The sequence below is a fragment of the Periplaneta americana genome, chromosome 9 (assembly GCF_040183065.1).
Source record: "Periplaneta americana isolate PAMFEO1 chromosome 9, P.americana_PAMFEO1_priV1, whole genome shotgun sequence".
Classification (NCBI taxonomy): domain Eukaryota; kingdom Metazoa; phylum Arthropoda; class Insecta; order Blattodea; family Blattidae; genus Periplaneta; species Periplaneta americana.
The window spans coordinates 9,918,605-9,930,851 of record NC_091125.1 but is presented as its reverse complement, the minus strand read 5'-3'; the positions used below and the strand labels follow the sequence as shown (position 1 = coordinate 9,930,851).

At 35.8% G+C, this 12,247-nt stretch overlaps 2 protein-coding genes across 4 annotated transcripts in view; one reads left to right on the top strand and one right to left on the bottom strand.

The window, feature by feature from the left end:
* Positions 1 to 10,592, bottom strand: part of LOC138705772 (neuroguidin) — a 74,075-nt gene extending 63,483 nt beyond the window's left edge. For both annotated transcript variants that reach the window (XM_069834405.1, XM_069834406.1), the window contains exons 1-2: positions 10,437 to 10,592; positions 10,019 to 10,159 (exon numbers count right to left, since the gene is read on the bottom strand). In XM_069834405.1, coding sequence (XP_069690506.1) covers positions 10,019 to 10,159; positions 10,437 to 10,445 — 150 coding nt within the window. In that variant the 5' untranslated portion in view covers positions 10,446 to 10,592. The remainder of the gene's footprint in view (positions 1 to 10,018; positions 10,160 to 10,436) is intronic.
* Positions 10,593 to 10,817: 225 nt separating this feature from the next.
* Positions 10,818 to 12,247, top strand: part of TM9SF4 (transmembrane 9 superfamily protein member 4) — a 74,475-nt gene continuing 73,045 nt past the window's right edge. For both annotated transcript variants that reach the window (XM_069834400.1, XM_069834399.1), the window contains exons 1-4: positions 10,818 to 10,948; positions 11,266 to 11,494; positions 11,583 to 11,751; positions 11,869 to 12,024. In XM_069834400.1, the coding sequence (XP_069690501.1) occupies positions 10,946 to 10,948; positions 11,266 to 11,494; positions 11,583 to 11,751; positions 11,869 to 12,024 (557 nt within the window). In that variant the 5' untranslated portion in view covers positions 10,818 to 10,945. The remainder of the gene's footprint in view (positions 10,949 to 11,265; positions 11,495 to 11,582; positions 11,752 to 11,868; positions 12,025 to 12,247) is intronic.

The window sequence follows — 12,247 nt, the reverse complement described above, 5'->3', positions numbered from 1 at the left end:
TTGACTTTGATAAGTCGAGATTTGACGATCTTGTTCTAATGTTGGCAATCAAAATCACTGCCTTGTAAACGAATTAAATTAATAGATAGTTGAAATAGAGTAGGCATTGCCACAATCAAAGCCACCTTTTGAGTCGCAAATCAATGAAACAATTGAACATCGGTACATGGTAAGCGATTGTTAACCGTTCTTGCAGCTTTACATAAGAATAATAACAATTATTCAAGGGCTTAGTGTGAAACTAATGTAAGTACAAAAATTGATATTTTTAGATCTTTACACCAATCGATAATAATTTGTTCTTCTATTTGGTCACAAAAATCGTAACAGTCTTGTATATAACACAATATTTGTAACTACAAAACATGATGGTAGAGTTCATATGAAATAGTATTGCCTGTTAAGAATTTTGTTGTGAATAAAACATCGATTGTAGTTATATTAGTTTCACAATAAGCCCACAAATTATTTCACTGTAAAATAATTTTATTCTGAAGATATAGAAGATAAGAAGATGCCATCAATGACAGACTATGAAAGAGATATATTATCCTGCTGTCAGTTGGCATAGTTAATCCCTGCAAGTCTGCAGAAACTACTTAAAAATTATCTGAAATCAATATGCAGAAAACAGTATTATGACAACCGCAGGATTAAAAATTAACTGCATTTCCAACTGTAAAACCTATCCTTTATAGAATTAAATAGTCAAAATCAGTATTAAGTTATCAATCCTTATCTATAGCGTAAAATCGCGATGAAATAAATTGTATTATTTATTGGTGGAACAGATAATCCTCTTTGATTATTCATCAATTTAAGTTGAAACATGACGAGGATAATTAATAGGCCTACTGTCTATCAAATCTGTACCTTGATTTGAATTTGTAATCTATAATAATACGCTAAGGAACATGAGCAGCTTTAATAATCCCCTAGATGTCCTCAATATTCTCGGAAAATTTATCAATTTTCGAAATACCAGCCATTTTCCTTATGTCCACGAACGTAAGTCAAAGTCAAAGTCTAGATTTTCGGTGACTTCGAAGTAAAGTCACGATTGAAGTTTACTTTCGTCAAAGTGTCGACTGTGAATAGGAAAATGGTGACTTTGTACTTTCCAAAGTCAACTTTGGTTCAAAGTCTCGTCTATGAATACGACCCTAAGAGAACATGTGCAGTTATTGATCTGCTTTCATGGGCGACACCAAGAGGCCAGAGGGTGGCAGCAGGCAAACTTTGAGACCGACACAATGAGTGACAACAAGGCTTTTATTATTGTTCCACACTGATGAATGATGAGAGAAAGACAAATATGCGACAGTTGATATCAAAGGAAATTGGTGCAAAGTTTATTGCGCAGTGATTTCTTTATTGTTGCAATTGTGGTAAGAGGGCAAGCACCGTAATAATAAATAATAATAAATAGGCTAGTAATAAAGCACCAGCAGCTGGCACATTGTCGGTACTGCCCAGCCACCTAACTGTGTTGACCATCAGAGTTATGTCATACATATAATAATAATAATAATCACTGCACAAACCACGATTTCTTTCATTTTTCTAATTTTTACATATTTTAAGTTTTCTACATATTTACGTAATAGCACAACCCTGGTCACAATCAAGCAAGCCTGCCTTCGAATGCTTCTTCCTCATTTAACTGAAGAATTTTGGAAGACATTTTGTTGTATATTACCTCGCAGTGACTGTCTTTTGTTTCTTGAGTGGAATGGTAGCAATGTGGCCACTTTGCACTCAGTATTAATAGCTGCCTTTATCCCTAAGGATGACTACGTAGTATTCATTTCTAATAGAGACTTAGTCAATCTCAGGGCTATAGCGCTACTGGAAGGATTAGATCAATTGGAAAAAAAAAACCTCTGGCTCGCTAAGAAATCCACCCACAACCTTCAGCTTTGTAATGTAGTGCCTTAACCACTCTGCTACCTGTGCATGAGTGTATCACTGATCTTTCCTTAGCATTTGCTCTATCCACAAAGAATTTCCGTCTACTATTGCTGTTAGGCTGTCCTGAAAAACCTCTGTCTTCAAGGAAATCCCTTTCTTTCTTGAATTCTGAAAACCAATGATACATGATGCTTGTGAAGGATGAAGATCCCCTGCTGTACCTTGTAACTTTCAACATACTTTCATATATCAGGCTTTACAACCGCAGGAAATCATGGCACAGGAATGCTCTTCTTTGAGATCCATTCTTACTGACTGACTCCAAACAAACAAATATACCTACCACTAGAACCCTGCCACAGCTGGTTAAAATTTTCTAGGAATATTATCGAAACATCAAACTGAACACAGGAACTTTATTTTCAGAACTTTCAGAGTGACTTTCTCTCTAAAATATTTCTATACATATACAGCAAAAGTCACCAGCATGGCTCAGTTGGTTAAGGCGCTTGCCTGCCGGTCTGAAGTTGCGCTCGGGCGCAGGTTCGATCCCAGCTTGGGCTGATTACCTGGTAGGGTTTTTTCCGAGATTTTCCCTAACCGTAAGGTGAATGCCAGATAATCTGTGGCGAATCCTCTGACTCATCTCGCCAAATACCATCTCGCTATCACCAATCTCATCGACGTTAAATAACCTCGTAGTTGATACATCGTCGTTAAATAACCAACTAAAATATATATATATATACAGTAAAATCCCTCTTATCCAGCACCCAAATAACTGGCAATACCAAAACAGCAGCACTTTTGGCTAGGCCAAAAAAAAAGTCATTCATACGAAAAGGAAGAGTTGGGCGAAGATTTGAGTGGTTTTCGTGGATCAATCATGCCACATATTGTGTTTACTCTTTACATTGTTCACACGTGAAAACATAGACAGAAACCCCCATTATGTCACTGGAGTAGATTGGGTAGTGTCGGTAAGTTGACACTTGGACCTTGCAAACAATATGCAGCGACAGTATCTTTAAATTTATCACTTGAACTCGCCCGTTTCGAGGGTGTGTTGGATGAGTCTAAATAGGAAAGTGTGAAATTCTCTGTTCCTACAGTGCGTAAAAGTCTCATCTGTGAGATGAATAGCATCATGGCTACTATCGCTAAGTACAAGAGGAACATCATTTCCCTGAAGCAAAAGCTTGAATTACTGGAGAAAATGGAGGGAGGAGTTAGTAGATCCAAATTAATGGACGAATATAAAGTTGAAAGTTCAACTTTATATGATATAAAGAAACAAGGCAGTCAACTCCAGTTATTCATAAGTAATACTGAATCTACGAAAGTTGGGAAAAATCGGAACACTGTACATCAGTTCCACTGTGAAAAATTAGATTATGTTCTATACAAATCGTTTGCAATTAAAAGATCTGAGGGACTGTGCATTTCTGAGCTGATGCTACAAGAAAACGCCAAGGAATTGTACCAGAAAATGAAACTGCAAGGTGAGTGTGGATCTTCCATTGGGTGACTTAACAGATTCAAAGAAAGACATGAAATCCGAAAACTAGACATGTCCGGTGAACAAAGAGTGCCAACGAAGTGTCCGCCAATCAGTTTATTCATCAGTTCCAGAAAATTGTCTCTGAGAATAATGTTAGTGTGAAACATATATAACACAGACACTGATTTATTATGGAGGTGTCTTCCTACAAAAACATTGGTGTGTGCGACGGAAACCTCGCGTAAGGGCTTGAAACAAAACAAAGATCGTTCAGTGAATATTTGAACCAAAAATTAGTGTATTTTTGTGTTAAGTGATGTGTTTTAATAAAGAAAATCCACAGTTTTATGTTATTTAGTTATGACCAAGTGACTGAAAAATAAGCTTCATATGGTTGCAGATTCAACAGGTTGCAGATTCATAAAATACGAACAGATAGGCCTAATTTGTTAGAATACTTCTTCAATTATCCAGTAAAATCTCATATCCAGAACTTGCCTGGTCCCATTGCTGCCGGTTATGACGGATTTTACTGTACAAACTCTCATACATTCACTAGGTTTATATTATTAAACAGTCACTGACTTGCTCCTATACTTTCGTATGCTTCACAGGTATGAAATTCTCTGTTCCCTGAGATTAATCTGCTCAAGACAGGGGTGCCACAGGGTAGCATTCTGGAGCCATTACTCTTTATAATATATGTAAATGACTTATGCCAAAATATTACATCCAATATGAGATTATTTGCAGAAGACTGCATAGTCTATAGAAAGATTGAAAATAGTTCAGATATAGCTATTCAAACGGACTTGAATAAAATTTATAACTGGAACTTAATGCACAGGACTAAAATAAATGGTTCTAAAAGTAAATCTATAACATTTTATAAAACCCGAGAGGAAACTAGTTTAAACTACGAATTCAATGGTGTTGTAATTTCGCAAGAACAATGTTGTAAATACCTAGGAGTATATTTAAACCCCAAACTTTCTTGGGAGCAGCATGTTGATAATGTTATGAGTAAAGCATGGAGGCACTTCGCTTTATTATGAGAATCTTGAAAAAGCCTAGCCTCAAATCGAGGGAAGTAGCATATCTAACGTTAATGCGACCATTAATGGAATATGGAACTACATCTTGGGATCCCTATAGAATATATCAGATAAATTCCTTAGAAAGAATCCAATATAGGGCTGGTAAATTTGTTAAAGGTAAAAGAGGAGACACGAATGATACAATAAAAGAACTTATATGGGAAACATTGGAAAACAGACATAGAAAAACTCGAATTAAGCCTACATCAATGTACAGAGCATATCTAGGTCAAAAAGCATGGGAAGACACAATGCCTTGGATAGAGTAGCCAATTTACAATGGTAGGAACAATCATGATTTTAAAATCAAATGCACGAAACAGAAAATGGATGTAGGTAAACTTTCATTTTTAAATTGAACTATAAATGATTGGAATGATCTACCTGCGGAGGGCTGTCCTTACTTAAAGAGATTCAAAAATAACTTAAAAAGTTCTGTATAAAGTGTTACATTACTTAAGGTGACATGTATTTACTTAGCCTGACAAGTTATTCTCTTTGATTTGAATTGTAAATTAGTTTAAAATAGCTTGTAAGAGGGTCTTAGACTAGAAATGTTCAGTTTAAGTAGTTCTGTTTATAACTACGATTCTATGGAACAATAAGGAGTCGGCCTGGTTGGTGAGTTGGTATAGCACTGGCCTTCTATGCCCAAGGTTAAGGGTTCGATCCTGGGCCAGGTCGATGGCATTTAAGTGTGCTTAAATGCAACAGGCTCATGTCAGAAGATTTACTGGCATGTAAAAGAACTCCTTACTTACTTACAAATGGCTTTTAAGGAACCCGAAGGTTCATTGCTGCCATCACATAAGCCCGCCATCGGTCCCTATCCTGTGCAAGATTAATCCAGTCTCTATCATCACACCCCACCTCCCTCAAATCCATTTTAATATTATCCTCCCATCTACGTCTCGGCCTCCCTAAAGGTCTTTTTCCCTCCAGTCTCCCAACTAACACTCTATATGCATTTCTGGGTTCGCCCATACGTGCTACATGCCCTGCCCATCTCAAACGTCTGGATTTTAAGTTCCTAATTATGTCAGGTGAAGAATACAATGCATGCAGTTCTGTGTTGTGTAACTTTCTCCATTCTCCTGTAACTTCATCCCGCTTAGCCCCAAATATTTTCCTAAGCACCTTATTCTCAAACACCCTTAACCTATGTTCCTCTCTCAGAGTGAGAGTCCAAGTTTCACAACCATACAGAAGAACCGGTAATATAACTGTTTTATAAATTCTAACTTTCAGATTTTTGGACAGCAGACTAGATGATAAGAGCTTCTCAACCGAATAATAACACGCATTTCCCATATTTATTCTGCGTTTAATTTCTTCCCGAGTGTCATTTATATTTGTTACTGTTGCTCCAAGATATTTGAATTTTTCCACCTCTTCGAAGGATAAATCTCCAATTTTTATGTTTCCATTTCGTACAATATTCTGGTCACGAGACATAATCATATACTTTGTCTTTTCGGGATTTACTTCCAAACCGATCGCTTTACTTGCTTCAAGTAAAATTTCCGTGTTTTCCCTAATTGTTTGTGTATTTTTTCCTAATATATTCACGTCATCTGCATAGACAAGAAGCTGATGTAACCCGTTCAATTCCAAACCCTGTCTATTATCCTGAACTTTCCTAATGGCATATTCTAGAGCGAAGTTAAAAAGTATAGGTAATAGTGCATCTCCCTGCTTTAGCCCGCAGTGAATTGGAAAAGCATCAGATAGAAACTGACCTATACGGACTCTGCTGTATGTTTCACTGAGACACATTTTAATTAATCGAACTAGTTTCTTGGGAATACCAAATTCAATAAGAATATCATATAATACTTCCCTCTTAACCGAGTCATATGCCTTTTTTAAATCTATGAATAACTGATGTACTGTACCCTTATACTCCCATTTTTTCTCCATTATCTGTCGAATACAAAAAATCTGATCAATAGTCGATCTATTACGCCGAAAACTGCACTGATGATCCCCAATAATTTCATCTACATATGGAGTTAATCTTCTCAAAAGAATATTGGACAAAATTTTGTACGACGTCAACAAAAGTGATATTCCTCGAAAGTTACCACGGTTGGTTTTGTCCCCCTTTTTAAAAATAGGTACAATTATGGACTCCTTCCAATGTTCTGGTACAATTTCCTTTTCCCAAATAGCAAGTACAAGTTTATAAATTTCGCTATATAATGCACTTCCACCCTCTTGTATTAATTCTGCTGGAATTTGATCGATACCTGGAGACTCGTACCTTTTCAGATTTTCTATCGCAATTTCGACTTCTGAAAGCGTGGGTTCGGGTATAAATGGCTCAGCAGTTTGTATTTCAATTTCGTCCCGATCATTTAAATTTCTCCTATGTACAATTAGTAGTTGCGCAAAATTGTTTTTCCATCTGTTTAGGATTGATGGAGAGTCTGCAAGCAAGTCACCATTCTCATCCTTGATCACGTTTACCCTTGGCTGATATCCGTTCTTAAATTCCTTTATACCCTTATATAAATCTCGACTCCTGCGGGACAAAATTCCGGCACATCCGGCAATGCTGATATAACCTTTGCAGTTGCGAGCATCGTTAAATAAAACATAACATTTAACAATAAGGATGTAATTGTTTGTCTTATTTGAACTGTTGTATCAATGAAGCATGGTGAGTCAGTGAAGTTATGGCTTACAGTGGCAGTGAATAGTTTCGATCAGTGATAATTTAGTGTCAATGAAATGTGTTCTATAGTATCAGTGAAATGTGTTATATAGTATCTGTTAACTCTGTTTACTTAAATCTAAGTATGTGAAGAACTTCTCGTGGTCAATTTGTTCTTCCTGAACAGTTTTCAACTTAATGGGAACTCCAAGTTCCATTTCTCTTCACATGAAGTGGTACAAGTTAGCAATTACTTCAAGAGCATGGCTGTGCAACAATTTTCTGTTTCATTTGCTTTTAATTTGGCACATTTTGACACTGGCAAATGTGTTCACCTCCATTAGTACAATGTCAGGGAGACATATTACAATATGCATTCTGTGAAAGGTTAACAATGCTGACCCATGCACCTCCTGGTTTCGTAACTGAAGTTTCATGGGCTCGTCTACTACTATTTCATATTCTTTTTATACTGTTCTTTGGGTAAACTCTACAATCTGTATGACTTGAGCCGTTATTACACGCACTCACCAGCAGCTGCACAGAACATGTTATCCTTGTACAAACAGCTTGGCTTAGCTCAGTTCAGTGACAAGGTTAGTGACTTGCATTCAGTCATGGCTATCTCTTACACAAAAGATTGTTACCTGTGCTTAGTTTAGCCCCAGTCATGTCAGACTGGAGTTTTACACTGGGCCAGTTGACAGATAAGCAAAACCTAAGCAGATACTTCTGTGAGTATGATTGCAGGAGAAAAAACGGAAGTCATATGAATTACAGATGTGGACGAGTGAAAGGGGAACTGATATCCATCTTCGAAAGTTTCCCAGATGCTGATGACAACATAATACACTCACACTTCCAACAACTTCCCTACTCCTAAGATAACACTTTCAATGCATGTACATCAATAGGCATACAGGCAACTCTGGATATTGTAAACTCGGTTGTAGTGGTAGTTCAGCTATGGTGAACCTAAATCATTGGTCTTGACCTGCATACATTAAACAGTTACATTAACAGCTATTTCCGTTTATAGAAAACTATCGGTTATAGTGAACCTAAAAACTAGAACTTCCAAGAAAATATAATTTTAAAATGACCAAAATGGTAATTTACGAAAACACTTTCTCATATAAACTTCCAAGAATAAGTTTAGAACAAAATTTCAAACCTGCTCCTTCTTAAGTGCATTGAAAGACAAAGAAAGGATTTGTTCAGCTTCCTGGACAGCCTGAAACATGTTAAAGGGATAGTGTGCACAGTGAAGGATAAAGGAAGAATTAATTCTGACTCCTTTAAAAGAGGTCATTGTAAGAATAGGGAGAGAAAATAATGGGTGATATGAATAAACTGGAGCACCTATTTTTTTCCTACATTTTCAAAGCATGTGCTTCATTCCATAAGAATAAAATACATAAGAATGTGCTGAGACATGAAGTACAAACTATATCATGGACCACCTGTTTTTCTGCAGAGCATCTGCCTTCTTTATGGTATGAATAAAACTTAGCATATCCTTTGAAAACTAAATATGTACCGTATTACAAGATTTTTTAAGGTACGTTAACTTAGTAGGAAACTTCACTTTGTTAAGAAAGGTTGACTATTGTGAAATGGCAGAATTTATGCCAGTTAATGGGCCAACCAAGGTTTATAAAGTTCGTAGAATATCACATTAAGTTGAATAGGCTATAGGACCCTCTACAGGTTTGATAAAAATAATGTGGGGTGGATAACTAAACATTTTCTGGGAGATCGAAACAAGAAGTGGTGCCTTAACCGATGAAGAAAAAATGTTATGTCGTTATGTCAGAGATCCAGAATTTCAGAGTGTAGTAGGAGAAGACATCGGAGTTCATCAGACAACTGTTTCCTTGACTATTTCAAAAGTATTGCCTGCTGTAAGAAGGAAAGCTAGGTTGTGGATTAGATATACTTTTTTCGTTGAAGAGTTAGAAAATTGAGAAAAACAGTGACAGGAAAGTATCACTTTCCTTCAGCCATAGGTTCCACAGACCGCAAGCATGTTTCGATTGTAAAACCAGCTCTACATAGTGATGAATATCTAAATAGGGTTTCCACAGCATCAACTTACAAGCAACATATAATGCCAGGGAGTTATTTTACAAGTGTTGATGCTTCATGCCAGGGTCTGTAGCCATGACTCACGTGTATGGAAAAATTCAGACATATATAAGATAATGGAATGAAATGACGCTAATGCTGTGTTGCTGGAGAGTCGAGTTATGGCATAATTCCATGGCTCATGACTTCCTTCAATGTTGCCACCACTCCTGAACAGCAGTCGTACAATAGATGTCTCACTTGAGAGCGAGTTATAATTGAAAGATGTTTCGGACAAGTAAAACAGCATTTTCCTATACTGCAACACAAAACACGACTAAATGTGGATAAAGTTCCATTTCTTGCCTTATGCTGTTTCGTTTTAAACATCGTTAGGGAGATTTTGAAATTCTTGAAGAAGGAGCCCATGACGTGCTGGTAAACGATGGAAATGACGGAGAAGCTGTCGTTCGGCAGAAGGGAATACAAAGAAGAGACGACCTTTCAAGAATAATCTATAGTTTTCAACACTGAGTGTAAGTACTTTAATATAGGCCTATAAAATTAAAACAAATGTTCTCACAGAAAAAATTAATACACTTTTCGAACAAATATAAGCTATTTAGAATTGTTATTTGAGAAAAAATTTGTCTACCAATCATTTATTCATATATTTTAGCATGCAACAAAAGTGAGTCAAGTTGAAAGGTAATGTAGATATAGGAATACATTGTCTTATTTCGGCTGTCTTGTTTATATTTTAGGTAACTTAACAATCAGACTTACTTTAGCGGTGGATACCTCTCCCCTTTTTACTCGAGCAAGCATGTTGTCAACCAGTTGCGTCACTTGCTGCACATTTTCGTTCATTTCTCGTAACAGCTGAAATGCCTGTGGCAGATCTCTGGATATTATTTCATCTAATGCCTGTGAGAGTAAATATAAGTAATAAAATGACAAAAATATTAATATATTAACTTTATGTTACATTACAAAGACTACAAATGCAACGTTTAACATATCGAAGGCAATATAACTTTTGTTTCCTAATTTATTTTCATATGTTAAAAGTGCTGCCATTTTACAAACCACAAACAAAATGCTGCGAAAGAATTAAGAAAAATCAAGGATAGTAAAAAAGACTTATTATGATACAAGAATACTCACATTACACATGTTATATGTTAATATTTAGCTTACATACCTGCACCATCGTTTCGTTTAATCATATAAATTTTACAAATTACATTCCTCAATTAAAAAAGTAGAAAATACTACATCCCACGTGGGATATTAATTCATGGGCCATATTTTTCTCCAAAACCCAGTTGTACATTTGCATCCAAATGAAATTTTAAAGTTTCTAAGAACTACGAATAAGGGCAAAATTCTAAAAGTTTAATGTTTATTATAATAATATATTATATATAAATAGAATTGAATTGTAAATTATACGTCATAATGATTGGTAATATATTTTTTTAAGAAATACATTTGACTGTCATATTGGTAGACTTCAGTGTAACCAACGAAACAGACAGAATATACATTAATATTTTCCAAAATTTTCCTTCAATAGTCTACAGTCGATATGTAAAAGTCGATTATTTTCTGGTGCGATAACTGCGATACTCGTAGACAAGAGAATTTTGTGTGCTTATGTGTAAGATCGGTTGAGACGTAACAGCAAATATCATCGATTAAACGTTTGAAATGGTAATTGACATTATGATTGATATTATATTACTGATCATTTTAGGAAACGTCTTGGATGGCTTGACACATTCATTACCCTTCAGTACTTATGTGTAGTTACAGATTGTGCTATCATTTATAACCTGCAAAATTAAACACCGCTGTTTAAGTTTAATGATAAAATTAAAGTTAATGAAATAGTGATCTCATAAAGTGAAGCGCAAAGTTTTTGTTTGGGTATAACTATCCCACGGCGAGGTATAATCGAAAATTATGAATGTTGGAATATTTGTTCTTTTATTCCATTTCTAATATATTACTGTTTCTGCGGTTTGTAGGTGTGGCGTTGGTGGAAGTTGCTACTTCTTATAGTGTGCATGTGGCTGGAAGTTAGAGAAGCATTTTATGTGCCTGGTGTGGCACCTGTGGAATTTAAACAAGGAGCTCGGATTGATGTGAAAGCTGTGAAAATGACGAGTACCCACACACAACTTCCATACGAGTACTACTCATTACCCTTTTGTCTACCAAAGAATGGAACGTTTATTTACAAATCAGAAAATCTGGGCAAGTATTTGAAAGTTCTGATAGTTTTTAATCTGAAATGTTCCTAATCTCAAAATAGTATGTAATTCTATTACCTAATTCCTTTCAGGTGAGGTACTTCGGGGTGATAGAATTGTCAACACACCATACGAAGTTCAGATGGCAGAAAATGTTAAATGCCGTTTGCTTTGTCATTCACCTAAGAACCCTATAAATTGGTCTGAAGAAGCATCACAGAAAGTTATCAGTCGTATTAGGCATGAATACTTCGTTCATCTGTAAGTCTTACAGATTTATTTTTTGATGTAGCCTAAGCCTATTATTTTCATGAGATTTGTTGTAATTAGGTCTAACTTTTCTGTGTAACTATTTTGGCTTATTCTTTGGTTTTGCAGACTGGTAGATAACCTTCCTTGTGCTACTAAGGTAGAAAATCCTGCAACTTCTGATGTCCAATATGAACATGGATATCGGTTAGGTGGAGTGGAAGGAGACTCTGTCTACATTAATAATCACCTTAAGCTTGTTCTGCTGTACCATACACAAAATGAGTATGTATTAACTGTTATTTTGTAGACTTACTTGAAATTGTAATTTTATTTTAGAGCGCATATATTTTGTTAATCGTAGGATATACCTTATATGAAGGTTAACAATTTTAACTGACAAAAGAAACGGATTGGAAGTTTAATGCTGCCAAATTGTAAATCACATTTTTTTAATACAGGGTGATTCGTGAGGATTTACCGCCACTACAGAGCTTATTTCTGAAGA